Source organism: Eucyclogobius newberryi, unplaced genomic scaffold (assembly GCF_026437365.1).
Source record: "Eucyclogobius newberryi isolate DKJ021-1_F unplaced genomic scaffold, fEucNew1.0.hap1 SCAF_7, whole genome shotgun sequence".
NCBI lineage: Eukaryota > Metazoa > Chordata > Actinopteri > Gobiiformes > Gobiidae > Eucyclogobius > Eucyclogobius newberryi.
This window is the reverse complement of record NW_027316389.1, coordinates 2,087,897-2,104,803: the sequence shown is the minus strand read 5'-3', so window position 1 is coordinate 2,104,803 and position 16,907 is coordinate 2,087,897. Positions and strand designations below refer to the sequence as shown.

Below are 16,907 nucleotides of genomic sequence, written 5' to 3'. Positions count from 1 at the left end.
TTCTTCTGTGTTCTCTCCTCAGGTCCGCCTGTTCCTCCGTTCTCGACTCGTGTCAGTGAGAACTCTCAGGTTTCGCAGTCGTCTGTTTTGTTCCGGTTCAACTGCAGCTGGTTCAGTGACGTGAACGGAGCCGTGAGGTTCTTCACGGTGGTGGTCACAGAGTCTGATGGTACGTTTCAAACTGGCCGTGACCCTGGACCATGGTTCCGGCTGCGTTCTGCACACACAGTTCAGAACCTTCACTCTTTCCCTCAGACATGTCCAGTTTGCAGCCGGAGCAGCGCCACCCTCTGGCCTCCTACAGGGACTACAGTTCCAACAGCTCTGTGCGCTCCTACCAGACCGGATACTTCTCCAGCGTGTGTCCCGAGGGCCCGGACCGAGGGCCAGGTCAGGACCGGGGTCAGGACCAGGATAAGGACCAGCACCAGGACCAGGTTTTGGACCGCTCTGGACAGGGGTTCAACATTAGCCTGGGGACTGGGATGGCTCTGCTCGGAGGACCATGTTCAGGAAGTCCAGAGATCTACTGTGACGGGCCACTCAGACCAAAGACGGCCTACAGGTAACACATGTGGAGGTCCGTGTTCTTCTCAGGCGGAGGTCCGTGTTCTTCTCGGGCGTGTACACATGTGGAGGTCCGTGTTCTTCTCAGGCGTGTACACATGTGGAGGTCCGTGTTCTTCTCAGGCGTGTACACATGTGGAGGTCCGTGTTCTTCTCAGGCGTGTACACATGTGGAGGTCCGTGTTCTTCTCAGGCGGAGGTCCGTGTTCTTCTCAGGCGTGTACACATGTGGAGGTCCGTGTTCTTCTCAGGCGTGTACACATGTGGAGGTCCGTGTTCTTCTCAGGCGTGTACACATGTGGAGGTCCGTGTTCTTCTCAGGCGGAGGTCCGTGTTCTTCTCAGGCGTGTACACATGTGGAGGTCCGTGTTCTTCTCAGGCGTGTACACATGTGGAGGTCCGTGTTCTTCTCAGGCGTGTACACATGTGGAGGTCCGTGTTCTTCTCAGGCGTGTACACATGTGGAGGTCCGTGTTCTTCTCAGGCGTGTACACATGTGGAGGTCCGTGTTCTTCTCAGGCGTGTACACATGTGGAGGTCCGTGTTCTTCTCAGGCGTGTACACATGTGGAGGTCCGTGTTCTTCTCAGGCGGAGGTCCGTGTTCTTCTCAGGCGTGTACACATGTGGAGGTCCGTGTTCTTCTCAGGCGTGTACACATGTGGAGGTCCGTGTTCTTCTCAGGCGTGTACACATGTGGAGGTCCGTGTTCTTCTCGGGCGTGTACACATGTGGAGGTCCGTGTTCTTCTCGGGCGTGTACACATGTGGAGGTCCGTGTTCTTCTCGGGCGTGTACACATGTGGAGGTCCGTGTTCTTCTCAGGCGTGTACACATGTGGAGGTCCGTGTTCTTCTCAGGCGTGTACACATGTGGAGGTCCGTGTTCTTCTCAGGCGTGTACACATGTGGAGGTCCGTGTTCTTCTCAGGCGTGTACACATGTGGAGGTCCGTGTTCTTCTCAGGCGTGTACACATGTGGAGGTCCGTGTTCTTCTCGGGCGTGTACACATGTGGAGGTCCGTGTTCTTCTCGGGCGTGTACACATGTGGAGGTCCGTGTTCTTCTCAGGCGTGTACACATGTGGAGGTCCGTGTTCTTCTCAGGCGTGTACACATGTGGAGGTCCGTGTTCTTCTCGTGCGTGTACACATGTGGAGGTCCGTGTTCTTCTCAGGCGTGTACACATGTGGAGGTCCGTGTTCTTCTCAGGCGTGTACACATGTGGAGGTCCGTGTTCTTCTCAGGCGTGTACACATGTGGAGGTCCGTGTTCTTCTCAGGCGTGTACACATGTGGAGGTCCGTGTTCTTCTCGGGCGTGTACACATGTGGAGGTCCGTGTTCTTCTCGGGCGTGTACACATGTGGAGGTCCGTGTTCTTCTCGGGCGTGTACACATGTGGAGGTCCGTGTTCTTCTCAGGCGTGTACACATGTGGAGGTCCGTGTTCTTCTCAGGCGTGTACACATGTGGAGGTCCGTGTTCTTCTCAGGCGTGTACACATGTGGAGGTCCGTGTTCTTCTCGGGCGTGTACACATGTGGAGGTCTGTGTTCTTCTCGGGCGTGTACACATGTGGAGGTCCGTGTTCTTCTCAGGCGTGTACACATGTGGAGGTCCGTGTTCTTCTCAGGCGTGTACACATGTGGAGGTCCGTGTTCTTCTCAGGCGTGTACACATGTGGAGGTCCGTGTTCTTCTCAGGCGGAGGTCCGTGTTCTTCTCAGGCGTGTACACATGTGGAGGTCCGTGTTCTTCTCAGGCGTGTACACATGTGGAGGTCCGTGTTCTTCTCGGGCGTGTACACATGTGGAGGTCCGTGTTCTTCTCGGGCGTGTACACATGTGGAGGTCCGTGTTCTTCTCGGGCGTGTACACATGTGGAGGTCCGTGTTCTTCTCGGGCGTGTACACATGTGGAGGTCCGTGTTCTTCTCGGGCGTGTACACATGTGGAGGTCCGTGTTCTTCTCGGGCGTGTACACATGTGGAGGTCCGTGTTCTTCTCGGGCGTGTACACATGTGGAGGTCCGTGTTCTTCTCGGGCGTGTACACATGTGGAGGTCCGTGTTCTTCTCAGGCGTGTACACATGTGGAGGTCCGTGTTCTTCTCGGGCGTGTACACATGTGGAGGTCCGTGTTCTTCTCGGGCGTGTACACATGTGGAGGTCCGTGTTCTTCTCAGGCGTGTACACATGTGGAGGTCCGTGTTCTTCTCAGGCGGAGGTCCGTGTTCTTCTCAGGCGTGTACACATGTGGAGGTCCGTGTTCTTCTCAGGCGTGTACACATGTGGAGGTCCGTGTTCTTCTCAGGCGTGTACACATGTGGAGGTCCGTGTTCTTCTCAGGCGGAGGTCCGTGTTCTTCTCAGGCGTGTACACATGTGGAGGTCCGTGTTCTTCTCAGGCGTGTACACATGTGGAGGTCCGTGTTCTTCTCAGGCGTGTACACATGTGGAGGTCCGTGTTCTTCTCAGGCGTGTACACATGTGGAGGTCCGTGTTCTTCTCGGGCGTGTACACATGTGGAGGTCCGTGTTCTTCTCAGGCGTGTACACATGTGGAGGTCCGTGTTCTTCTCAGGCGGAGGTCCGTGTTCTTCTCAGGCGTGTACACATGTGGAGGTCCGTGTTCTTCTCAGGCGTGTACACATGTGGAGGTCCGTGTTCTTCTCAGGCGTGTACACATGTGGAGGTCCGTGTTCTTCTCAGGCGGAGGTCCGTGTTCTTCTCAGGCGTGTACACATGTGGAGGTCCGTGTTCTTCTCAGGCGTGTACACATGTGGAGGTCCGTGTTCTTCTCAGGCGTGTACACATGTGGAGGTCCGTGTTCTTCTCAGGCGTGTACACATGTGGAGGTCCGTGTTCTTCTCAGGCGTGTACACATGTGGAGGTCCGTGTTCTTCTCAGGCGTGTACACATGTGGAGGTCCGTGTTCTTCTCAGGCGTGTACACATGTGGAGGTCCGTGTTCTTCTCAGGCGGAGGTCCGTGTTCTTCTCAGGCGTGTACACATGTGGAGGTCCGTGTTCTTCTCAGGCGTGTACACATGTGGAGGTCCGTGTTCTTCTCAGGCGTGTACACATGTGGAGGTCCGTGTTCTTCTCGGGCGTGTACACATGTGGAGGTCCGTGTTCTTCTCGGGCGTGTACACATGTGGAGGTCCGTGTTCTTCTCGGGCGTGTACACATGTGGAGGTCCGTGTTCTTCTCAGGCGTGTACACATGTGGAGGTCCGTGTTCTTCTCAGGCGTGTACACATGTGGAGGTCCGTGTTCTTCTCAGGCGTGTACACATGTGGAGGTCCGTGTTCTTCTCAGGCGTGTACACATGTGGAGGTCCGTGTTCTTCTCAGGCGTGTACACATGTGGAGGTCCGTGTTCTTCTCGGGCGTGTACACATGTGGAGGTCCGTGTTCTTCTCGGGCGTGTACACATGTGGAGGTCCGTGTTCTTCTCAGGCGTGTACACATGTGGAGGTCCGTGTTCTTCTCAGGCGTGTACACATGTGGAGGTCCGTGTTCTTCTCGTGCGTGTACACATGTGGAGGTCCGTGTTCTTCTCAGGCGTGTACACATGTGGAGGTCCGTGTTCTTCTCAGGCGTGTACACATGTGGAGGTCCGTGTTCTTCTCAGGCGTGTACACATGTGGAGGTCCGTGTTCTTCTCAGGCGTGTACACATGTGGAGGTCCGTGTTCTTCTCGGGCGTGTACACATGTGGAGGTCCGTGTTCTTCTCGGGCGTGTACACATGTGGAGGTCCGTGTTCTTCTCAGGCGTGTACACATGTGGAGGTCCGTGTTCTTCTCATGTTCTTGGCGTGTGTTTCAGGATCAGTGTCCGAGCGTTCACGCAGCTGTCGCAGCTCGACTCAGAAGCTTCTCCTTTGTTCTCCGACACGTTCCTGTCTTTGCCTGTTCTGACTGAGGCCGGTGAGGTTCTGCTCCAACACGTGACCATCACATGACGGTCACATGACGGTCACATGATCGTCACGTGACCGTCACGTGACGATCATGTGACGGTCACGCTGAGGTCCCGTGACCGTCACGCTGAGGTCATATGACGGTCACGTGACGGTCACATGTTTCCGTGTGTTCAGAGCCGCGCAGTGGGCTGGTGGAAGGCGTCGGCGCCGGGTTGTTCCTCGTGGCCGTTCTGGGCGGAGTCACGGCTCTGATCGTGCGGCGACAGAAATCTCGAAAAGTGTAAGTTTATGAGTCTGTGATATTTATTATTTGGGCCAGTTTGATTTAGTTTGATTCTTCTTGATTCTTTTTGATTCTTTTTGGTTCTTTTTGGTTCTTTTTGCTTGGTTTTTATTCTCTTTGTTTTTTTTTTGTTCTTTTTAATTCTTCTTTATTCTTTTTTGTTCTTTTTGATTCTTTTTGGTTAGTTTTTATTCTTTTGGGGGTTTTTTGTTCTTTTTTATTCTTCTTGGTTCTTTTTGGTTATGTTTTTGGTTCATTTTTTGGTTCATTTTTCATTTAGTTTGATTCTTCTTGGTTCTTTTTTATTCTTTTTTGTTATTTTGGATTATTTTTGGTTCTTTTTAGTTCTTTTTGCTCCACAGTCTGGAGCTTCGTTTGTGACGGTGTTTTTGTTTGTCCAGGATGGAGGAGACGCCGATCGTCCAAAGGAACTCGAGGAGAGAGAGGCCCACGTCTGCGCTTGACCTCGGGGTCAGAGGGTAAGGGTGCTTCACCCCGGGGTCAGAGATGTTCTGGAGGTCAGATGTTCAGGAGGTCAGATGTTCAGGAGGTCAGATGTTCAGGAGGTCAGATGTTCTGGAGGTCAGATGTTCAGGAGGTCAGATGTTCAGAGGGTCAGATGTTCAGGAGGTCAGATGTTCTGGAGGTCAGATGTTCTGGAGGTCAGATGTTCAGATGTTCTAGAGGTCAGATGTTCTAGAGGTCAGATGTTCAGGAGGTCAGATGTTCAGATGTTCTAGAGGTCAGATGTTCTAGAGGTCAGATGTTCAGGAGGTCAGATGTTCTGGAGGTCAGATGTTCTGGAGGTCAGATGTTCAGATGTTCTAGAGGTCAGATGTTCTAGAGGTCAGATGTTCAGGAGGTCAGATGTTCTAGAGGTCAGATGTTCAGGAGGTCAGATGTTCTGGAGGTCAGATGTTCAGAGGGTCAGATGTTCAGAGGGTCAGATGTTCAGGAGGTCAGATGTTCTGGAGGTCAGATGTTCAGAGGGTCAGATGTTCAGAGGGTCAGATGTTCAGGAGGTCAGATGTTCAGGAGGTCAGATGTTCAGGAGGTCAGATGTTCAGGAGGTCAGATGTTCTGGAGGTCAGATGTTCAGGAGGTCAGATGTTCTAGAGGTCAGATGTTCAGGAGGTCAGATGTTCTGGAGGTCAGATGTTCAGAGGGTCAGATGTTCAGGAGGTCAGATGTTCAGGAGGTCAGATGTTCTGGAGGTCAGATGTTCTGGAGGTCAGATGTTCAGGAGGTCAGATGTTCAGAGGGTCAGATGTTCAGGAGGTCAGATGTTCTGGAGGTCAGATGTTCTGGAGGTCAGATGTTCAGATGTTCTAGAGGTCAGATGTTCTAGAGGTCAGATGTTCAGGAGGTCAGAAGTTCAGATGTTCTAGAGGTCAGATGTTCTAGAGGTCAGATGTTCAGGAGGTCAGATGTTCTGGAGGTCAGATGTTCAGAGGGTCAGATGTTCAGAGGGTCAGATGTTCAGGAGGTCAGATGTTCTGGAGGTCAGATGTTCAGAGGGTCAGATGTTCAGAGGGTCAGATGTTCAGGAGGTCAGATGTTCAGGAGGTCAGATGTTCAGGAGGTCAGATGTTCAGGAGGTCAGATGTTCTGGAGGTCAGATGTTCTGGAGGTCAGATGTTCTGGAGGTCAGATGTTCAGAGGGTCAGATGTTCAGGGGGTCAGATGTTCTGGAGGTCAGATGTTCAGATGTTCTAGAGGTCAGATGTTCTGGAGGTCAGATGTTCTGGAGGTCAGATGTTCAGATGTTCTAGAGGTCAGATGTTCTAGAGGTCAGATGTTCAGGAGGTCAGATGTTCAGATGTTCTAGAGGTCAGATGTTCTAGAGGTCAGATGTTCAGGAGGTCAGATGTTCAGGAGGTCAGATGTTCTGGAGGTCAGATGTTCTGGAGGTCAGATGTTCAGGAGGTCAGATGTTCAGAGGGTCAGATGTTCAGGAGGTCAGATGTTCTGGAGGTCAGATGTTCTGGAGGTCAGATGTTCAGATGTTCTAGAGGTCAGATGTTCTAGAGGTCAGATGTTCAGGAGGTCAGATGTTCTGGAGGTCAGATGTTCAGAGGGTCAGATGTTCAGAGGGTCAGATGTTCAGGAGGTCAGATGTTCTGGAGGTCAGATGTTCAGAGGGTCAGATGTTCAGAGGGTCAGATGTTCAGGAGGTCAGATGTTCAGGAGGTCAGATGTTCAGGAGGTCAGATGTTCTGGAGGTCAGATGTTCTGGAGGTCAGATGTTCAGGAGGTCAGATGTTCAGAGGGTCAGATGTTCAGGAGGTCAGATGTTCTGGAGGTCAGATGTTCTGGAGGTCAGATGTTCAGATGTTCTAGAGGTCAGATGTTCTAGAGGTCAGATGTTCAGGAGGTCAGATGTTCAGATGTTCTAGAGGTCAGATGTTCTAGAGGTCAGATGTTCAGGAGGTCAGATGTTCTGGAGGTCAGATGTTCAGAGGGTCAGATGTTCAGGAGGTCAGATGTTAAGGAGGTCAGATGTTCTGGAGGTCAGATGTTCTGGAGGTCAGATGTTCAGAGGGTCAGATGTTCAGGAGGTCAGATGTTCTGGAGGTCAGATGTTCTGGAGGTCAGATGTTCAGATGTTCTAGAGGTCAGATGTTCTAGAGGTCAGATGTTCAGGAGGTCAGAAGTTCAGATGTTCTAGAGGTCAGATGTTCTAGAGGTCAGATGTTCAGGAGGTCAGATGTTCTGGAGGTCAGATGTTCAGAGGGTCAGATGTTCAGAGGGTCAGATGTTCAGGAGGTCAGATGTTCTGGAGGTCAGATGTTCAGAGGGTCAGATGTTCAGAGGGTCAGATGTTCAGGAGGTCAGATGTTCAGGAGGTCAGATGTTCAGGAGGTCAGATGTTCAGGAGGTCAGATGTTCTGGAGGTCAGATGTTCTGGAGGTCAGATGTTCTGGAGGTCAGATGTTCAGGAGGTCAGATGTTCAGAGGGTCAGATGTTCAGGGGGTCAGATGTTCTGGAGGTCAGATGTTCAGATGTTCTAGAGGTCAGATGTTCTGGAGGTCAGATGTTCTGGAGGTCAGATGTTCAGATGTTCTAGAGGTCAGATGTTCTAGAGGTCAGATGTTCAGGAGGTCAGATGTTCAGATGTTCTAGAGGTCAGATGTTCTAGAGGTCAGATGTTCAGGAGGTCAGATGTTCAGGAGGTCAGATGTTCTGGAGGTCAGATGTTCTGGAGGTCAGATGTTCAGGAGGTCAGATGTTCAGAGGGTCAGATGTTCAGGAGGTCAGATGTTCTGGAGGTCAGATGTTCTGGAGGTCAGATGTTCAGATGTTCTAGAGGTCAGATGTTCTAGAGGTCAGATGTTCAGGAGGTCAGATGTTCAGAGGGTCAGATGTTCAGGGGGTCAGATGTTCTGGAGGTCAGATGTTCTGGAGGTCAGATGTTCTGGAGGTCAGATGTTCAGGAGGTCAGATGTTCAGATGTTCTAGAGGTCAGATGTTCAGGAGGTCAGATGTTCAGATGTTCTAGAGGTCAGATGTTCTAGAGGTCAGATGTTCAGGAGGTCAGATGTTCTGGAGGTCAGATGTTCAGAGGGTCAGATGTTCAGAGGGTCAGATGTTCAGGAGGTCAGATGTTCTGGAGGTCAGATGTTCAGGAGGTCAGATGTTCTGGAGGTCAGATGTTCAGAGGGTCAGATGTTCAGAGGGTCAGATGTTCAGGAGGTCAGATGTTCAGGAGGTCAGATGTTCAGGAGGTCAGATGTTCAGGAGGTCAGATGTTCAGGAGGTCAGATGTTCTGGAGGTCAGATGTTCTGGAGGTCAGATGTTCTGGAGGTCAGATGTTCTGGAGGTCAGATGTTGTGCCTCTGGTGGAGAAACACTGCAGTTACATGAGATTTAAATATGATTATTATCTGATTATTGAGTGTAATCAGATTACTCTAATCACATTACTCTAATCAGATTACTCTAATCAGATTACTCTAATCAGATTACTCAGTTGGTCTTGGAGGTCCAGAAATCCCTTCATAATCAGATTTGGTGAATACTTTGAGTTCTGAACTATATGATGTCACTTCCTGTTGTGTCACTGGAGCTGGGCGTGTCCCCGTGTTCTCACCTGTGTCATGTGACCAAAGCCCGCACTCTGATTGGCTGTGAGCATAACACATGTCTCTCTCTCTCCACAGACACCGGCGCGTCTCCAGGTAACGCCCCCTCTGCTCTCTAAAGCTTCAGTGTGGAACTTCTGTCCTTTTCTCCAGTTCATTCAGAAATATGAACATTTATGGGTCAAAATGTCTCGTTTGGGACGTTTAATGTGTAAAATGGACAAAGCAGTTTAAATGTCCTCATTTTGTCTACATTTTAGACACAAACACATTTACAGAGGATTTTGGATTTATGATGGGAGGAGCATGTCTCTGTGGGAGGAGCTGTGGGAGGAGCATGTCGCTGTGGGAGGAGCTGTGGGAGGAGCATGTCGCTGTGGGAGGAGCGTGTCGCTGTGGGAGGAGCATGTCTCTGTGGGAGGAGCGTGTCGCTGTGGGAGGAGCATGTCTCTGTGGGAGGAGCGTGTCTCTGTGGGAGGAGCATGTCTCTGTGGGAGGAGCGTGTCGCTGTGGGAGGAGCGTGTCTCTGTGGGAGGAGCGTGTCGCTGTGGGAGGAGCATGTCTCTGTGGGAGGAGCGTGTCTCTGTGGGAGGAGCATGTCTCTGTGGGAGGAGCATGTCGCTGTGGGAGGAGCGTGTCTCTGTGGGAGGAGCGTGTCGCTGTGGGAGGAGCATGTCTCTGTGGGAGGAGCGTGTCTCTGTGGGAGGAGCGTGTCTCTGTGGGAGGAGCATGTCTCTGTGGGAGGAGCATGTCGCTGTGGGAGGAGCGTGTCTCTGTGGGAGGAGCATGTCTCTGTGGGAGGAGCATGTCTCTGTGGGAGGAGCATGTCTCTGTGGGAGGAGCGTGTCTCTGTGGGAGGAGCATGTCGCTGTGGGAGGAGCGTGTCTCTGTGGGAGGAGCATGTCTCTGTGGGAGGAGCTGTGGGAGGAGCGTGTCTCTGTGGGAGGAGCATGTCTCTGTGGGAGGAGCATGTCTCTGTGGGAGGAGCTGTGGGAGGAGCGTGTCTCTGTGGGAGGAGCTGTGGGAGGAGCGTGTCTCTGTGGGAGGAGCATGTCTCTGTGGGAGGAGCGTGTCTCTGTGGGAGGAGCTTGTCTCTGTGGGAGGAGCTTGTCTCTGTGGGAGGAGCGTGTCGCTGTGGGAGGAGCATGTCTCTGTGGGAGGAGCTTGTCTCTGTGGGAGGAGCTTGTCTCTGTGGGAGGAGCGTGTCGCTGTGGGAGGAGCATGTCTCTGTGGGAGGAGCTTGTCTCTGTGGGAGGAGCGTGTCACTGTGGGAGGAGCATGTCTCTGTGGGAGGAGCTGTGGGAGGAGCATGTCGCTGTGGGAGGAGCATGTCGCTGTGGGAGGAGCATGTCTCTGTGGGAGGAGCTGTGGGAGGAGCATGTCGCTGTGGGAGGAGCTGTGGGAGGAGCATGTCGCTGTGGGAGGAGCTGTGGGAGGAGCTGTGGGAGGAGCATGTCGCTGTGGGAGGAGCATGTCGCTGTGGGAGGAGCATGTCGCTGTGGGAGGAGCGTGTCGCTGTGGGAGGAGCATGTCTCTGTGGGAGGAGCATGTCTCTGTGGGAGGAGCTGTGGGAGGAGCATGTCGCTTTGGGAGGAGCTGTGGGAGGAGCATGTCGCTGTGGGAGGAGCATGTCGCTGTGGGAGGAGCATGTCGCTGTGGGAGGAGCATGTCGCTGTGGGAGGAGCATGTCGCTGTGGGAGGAGCTATAGAGATAACTGACGTTGAGCTGTGACATGTTCAAATATAATGTGTTTATTTTATATTTATTTAAATTCTCCTCAGACCAATAAAGAGCAGCAACTTCGAGGCTCATTTACTGAAGCTTCAGGCCGACTCCCACTACCTCCTCTCAGAGGAGTACGAGGTAAAAGACCTCCTCCTCCTCGTCCTGGGGGGTTGGTCCAGGAGCACAGCCCTCATGTGACCACACTGCCCTCATGTGACCACACTGCCCTCATGTGACCACACTGCCCTCATGTGACCACACTGCCCTCATGTGACCACACTGCCCTCATGTGACCACACTGCCCTCTTGTGACCACACTGCCCTCATGTGACCACACTGCCCTCTTGTGACCACACTGCCTTCATGTGACCACACTGCCCTCATGTGACCACACTGCCCTCATGTGACCACACTGCCCTCATGTGACCACACCGCCCTCTTGTGACCACACCGCCCTCTTGTGACCACACCGCCCTCATGTGACCACACTGCCCTCATGTGACCACACTGCCCTCTTGTGACCACACTGCCCTCATGTGACCACACTGCCTTCATGTGACCACACTGCCCTCATGTGACCACACTGCCCTCTTGTGACCACACTGCCTTCATGTGACCACACTGCCCTCATGTGACCACACTGCCCTCATGTGACCACACTGCCCTCTTGTGACCACACTGCCTTCATGTGACCACACTGCCCTCATGTGACCACACTGCCCTCATGTGACCACACCGCCCTCTTGTGACCACACTGCCCTCATGTGACCACACTGCCCTCATGTGACCACACTGCCCTCATGTGACCACACTGCCCTCATGTGACCACACTGCCTTCATGTGACCACACTGCCCTCATGTGACCACACTGCCCTCTTGTGACCACACTGCCCTCATGTGACCACACTGCCCTCATGTGACCACACTGCCCTCTTGTGACCACACTGCCTTCATGTGACCACACTGCCCTCTTGTGACCACACTGCCCTCATGTGACCACACTGCCTTCATGTGACCACACTGCCCTCATGTGACCACACTGCCCTCATGTGACCACACTGCCCTCTTGTGACCACACTGCCCTCATGTGACCACACTGCCCTCATGTGACCACACTGCCCTCATGTGACCACACTGCCTTCATGTGACCACACTGCCCTCATGTGACCACACTGCCTTCATGTGACCACACTGCCCTCTTGTGACCACACTGCCCTCTTGTGACCACACTGCCCTCATGTGACCACACTGCCCTCTTGTGACCACACTGCCCTCTTGTGACCACACTGCCTTCATGTGACCACACTGCCCTCTTGTGACCACACTGCCTTCATGTGACCACACTGCCCTCTTGTGACCACACTGCCCTCATGTGACCACACCGCCCTCATGTGACCACACTGCCCTCATGTGACCACACCGCCCTCATGTGACCACACTGCCCTCTTGTGACCACACTGCCCTCATGTGACCACACCGCCCTCATGTGACCACACTGCCCTCATGTGACCACACCGCCCTCATGTGACCACACTGCCCTCATGTGACCACACTGCCCTCATGTGACCACACTGCCCTCATGTGACCACACTGCCTTCATGTGACCACACTGCCCTCATGTGACCACACTGCCCTCTTGTGACCACACTGCCCTCATGTGACCACACCGCCCTCATGTGACCACACTGCCCTCATGTGACCACACCGCCCTCATGTGACCACACTGCCCTCATGTGACCACACTGCCCTCATGTGACCACACTGCCCTCATGTGACCACACTGCCTTCATGTGACCACACTGCCCTCATGTGACCACACTGCCCTCTTGTGACCACACTGCCCTCATGTGACCACACTGCCCTCATGTGACCACACTGCCCTCATGTGACCACACTGCCCTCATGTGACCAGACTGCCCTCTTGTGACCACACTGCCCTCTTGTGACCACACTGCCTTCATGTGACCACACTGCCCTCTTGTGACCACACTGCCTTCATGTGACCACACTGCCCTCTTGTGACCACACTGCCCTCATGTGACCACACTGCCTTCATGTGACCACACTGCCCTCATGTGACCACACTGCCCTCTTGTGACCACACTGCCTTCATGTGACCACACTGCCCTCATGTGACCACACTGCCCTCATGTGACCACACTGCCCTCTTGTGACCACACTGCCTTCATGTGACCACACTGCCCTCATGTGACCACACTGCCCTCATGTGACCACACCGCCCTCTTGTGACCACACTGCCCTCATGTGACCACACTGCCCTCATGTGACCACACTGCCCTCATGTGACCACACTGCCCTCATGTGACCACACTGCCTTCATGTGACCACACTGCCCTCATGTGACCACACTGCCCTCTTGTGACCACACTGCCCTCATGTGACCACACTGCCCTCATGTGACCACACTGCCCTCATGTGACCACACTGCCCTCTTGTGACCACACTGCCTTCATGTGACCACACTGCCCTCTTGTGACCACACTGCCCTCATGTGACCACACTGCCTTCATGTGACCACACTGCCCTCATGTGACCACACCGCCCTCTTGTGACCACACTGCCCTCATGTGACCACACTGCCCTCATGTGACCACACTGCCCTCATGTGACCACACTGCCCTCATGTGACCACACTGCCCTCTTGTGACCACACTGCCCTCATGTGACCACACTGCCTTCATGTGACCACACTGCCCTCTTGTGACCACACTGCCCTCTTGTGACCACACTGCCCTCTTGTGACCACACTGCCCTCATGTGACCACACTGCCCTCATGTGACCACACTGCCCTCTTGTGACCACACTGCCTTCATGTGACCACACTGCCCTCATGTGACCACACTGCCCTCATGTGACCACACTGCCCTCATGTGACCACACTGCCCTCATGTGACCACACTGCCCTCATGTGACCACACTGCCCTCATGTGACCACACTGCCCTCATGTGACCACACCGCCCTCTTGTGACCACACCGCCCTCATGTGACCACACTGCCCTCATGTGACCACACTGCCCTCATGTGACCACACTGCCTTCATGTGACCACACTGCCCTCATGTGACCACACTGCCCTCTTGTGACCACACTGCCCTCATGTGACCACACTGCCCTCATGTGACCACACTGCCTTCATGTGACCACACTGCCCTCATGTGACCACACTGCCCTCTTGTGACCACACTGCCTTCATGTGACCACACTGCCCTCATGTGACCACACTGCCCTCATGTGACCACACTGCCCTCTTGTGACCACACTGCCTTCATGTGACCACACTGCCCTCATGTGACCACACCGCCCTCATGTGACCACACCGCCCTCTTGTGACCACACTGCCCTCATGTGACCACACTGCCCTCATGTGACCACACTGCCCTCATGTGACCACACTGCCCTCATGTGACCACACTGCCCTCTTGTGACCACACTGCCCTCATGTGACCACACTGCCCTCATGTGACCACACTGCCCTCATGTGACCACACTGCCCTCTTGTGACCACACTGCCTTCATGTGACCACACTGCCCTCTTGTGACCACACTGCCCTCTTGTGACCACACTGCCCTCATGTGACCACACTGCCTTCATGTGACCACACTGCCCTCATGTGACCACACTGCCCTCATGTGACCACACCGCCCTCTTGTGACCACACCGCCCTCATGTGACCACACTGCCCTCATGTGACCACACTGCCCTCATGTGACCACACTGCCCTCATGTGACCACACTGCCCTCTTGTGACCACACTGCCTTCATGTGACCACACTGCCCTCATGTGACCACACTGCCCTCATGTGACCACACTGCCCTCTTGTGACCACACTGCCCTCTTGTGACCACACTGCCTTCATGTGACCACACTGCCCTCTTGTGACCACACTGCCTTCATGTGACCACACTGCCCTCTTGTGACCACACTGCCCTCATGTGACCACACCGCCCTCATGTGACCACACTGCCCTCATGTGACCACACCGCCCTCATGTGACCACACTGCCCTCATGTGACCACACTGCCCTCATGTGACCACACTGCCTTCATGTGACCACACTGCCCTCATGTGACCACACTGCCCTCTTGTGACCACACTGCCCTCATGTGACCACACTGCCCTCATGTGACCACACTGCCCTCATGTGACCACACTGCCCTCATGTGACCACACTGCCCTCTTGTGACCACACTGCCTTCATGTGACCACACTGCCCTCATGTGACCACACTGCCCTCATGTGACCACACCGCCCTCTTGTGACCACACTGCCCTCATGTGACCACACTGCCCTCATGTGACCACACTGCCCTCATGTGACCACACTGCCCTCATGTGACCACACCGCCCTCTTGTGACCACACTGCCTTCATGTGACCACACTGCCCTCTTGTGACCACACTGCCCTCATGTGACCACACTGCCCTCATGTGACCACACTGCCTTCATGTGACCACACTGCCCTCATGTGACCACACTGCCCTCTTGTGACCACACTGCCTTCATGTGACCACACTGCCCTCATGTGACCACACTGCCCTCATGTGACCACACTGCCCTCTTGTGACCACACTGCCTTCATGTGACCACACCGCCCTCATGTGACCACACCGCCCTCATGTGACCACACCGCCCTCTTGTGACCACACTGCCCTCATGTGACCACACTGCCCTCATGTGACCACACTGCCCTCATGTGACCACACTGCCCTCATGTGACCACACTGCCTTCATGTGACCACACTGCCCTCATGTGACCACACTGCCCTCTTGTGACCACACTGCCCTCATGTGACCACACTGCCCTCATGTGACCACACTGCCCTCATGTGACCACACTGCCCTCTTGTGACCACACTGCCTTCATGTGACCACACTGCCCTCTTGTGACCACACTGCCCTCATGTGACCACACTGCCTTCATGTGACCACACTGCCCTCATGTGACCACACCGCCCTCTTGTGACCACACTGCCCTCATGTGACCACACTGCCCTCATGTGACCACACTGCCCTCATGTGACCACACTGCCCTCATGTGACCACACTGCCCTCTTGTGACCACACTGCCCTCATGTGACCACACTGCCTTCATGTGACCACACTGCCTTCATGTGACCACACTGCCCTCATGTGACCACACCGCCCTCTTGTGACCACACTGCCCTCATGTGACCACACTGCCCTCATGTGACCACACTGCCCTCTTCTGACCACACTGCCTTCATGTGACCACACTGCCCTCTTTTGACCACACTGCCTTCATGTGACCACACTGCCCTCATGTGACCACACTGCCCTCATGTGACCACACTGCCCTCATGTGACCACACTGCCCTCTTGTGACCACACTGCCCTCATGTGACCACACTGCCCTCATGTGACCACACTGCCCTCTTGTGACCACACTGCCCTCATGTGACCACACTGCCCTCATGTGACCACACTGCCCTCTTGTGACCACACTGCCCTCATGTGACCACACTGCCTTCATGTGACCACACTGCCCTCTTGTGACCACACTGCCCTCTTGTGACCACACTGCCCTCATGTGACCACACTGCCCTCTTGTGACCACACTGCCCTCTTGTGACCACACTGCCTTCATGTGACCACACTGCCCTCTTGTGACCACACTGCCCTCATGTGACCACACTGCCTTCATGTGACCACACTGCCCTCATGTGACCACACCGCCCTCTTGTGACCACACTGCCCTCATGTGACCACACTGCCCTCATGTGACCACACTGCCCTCATGTGACCACACTGCCCTCTTGTGACCACACCGCCCTCATGTGACCACACTGCCCTCATGTGACCACACTGCCCTCATGTGACCACACTGTCCTCATGTGACCACACCGCCCTCTTGTGACCACACTGCCCTCATGTGACCACACTGCCCTCATGTGACCACACTGCCTTCATGTGACCACACTGCCCTCATGTGACCACACTGCCCTCTTGTGACCACACTGCCCTCATGTGACCACACTGCCTTCATGTGACCACACTGCCCTCATGTGACCACACTGCCCTCTTGTGACCACACTGCCCTCATGTGACCACACTGCCTTCTTGTGACCACACTGCCCTCATGTGACCACACTGCCCTCTTGTGACCACACTGCCCTCATGTGACCACACTGCCTTCTTGTGACCACACTGCCCTCATGTGACCACACTGCCCTCTTGTGGTGCAGGGCCTGAAGGACGTGGGTCGGAACCAGCCGCTGGACACGGCTCTGCTGCCGGAGAACCGAGGGAAGAACCGCTACAACAACATCCTGCCCTGTCAGTGACCACACCCAT

The 16,907-nt window shown here is 54.3% G+C and overlaps 1 protein-coding gene across 1 annotated transcript in view; it reads left to right on the top strand.

Annotated features, from left to right (window-relative positions):
• Positions 1-16,907, top strand: part of LOC140349284 (receptor-type tyrosine-protein phosphatase beta-like) — a 140,920-nt gene that overhangs the window by 112,487 nt on the left and 11,526 nt on the right. Inside the window, exons 19-26 of the mRNA XM_072435560.1 lie at positions 23-169; positions 256-565; positions 4,383-4,483; positions 4,654-4,759; positions 5,164-5,241; positions 8,925-8,942; positions 10,629-10,710; positions 16,799-16,889. Of these exons, the coding sequence (XP_072291661.1) occupies positions 23-169; positions 256-565; positions 4,383-4,483; positions 4,654-4,759; positions 5,164-5,241; positions 8,925-8,942; positions 10,629-10,710; positions 16,799-16,889 (933 nt within the window). The remainder of the gene's footprint in view (positions 1-22; positions 170-255; positions 566-4,382; positions 4,484-4,653; positions 4,760-5,163; positions 5,242-8,924; positions 8,943-10,628; positions 10,711-16,798; positions 16,890-16,907) is intronic.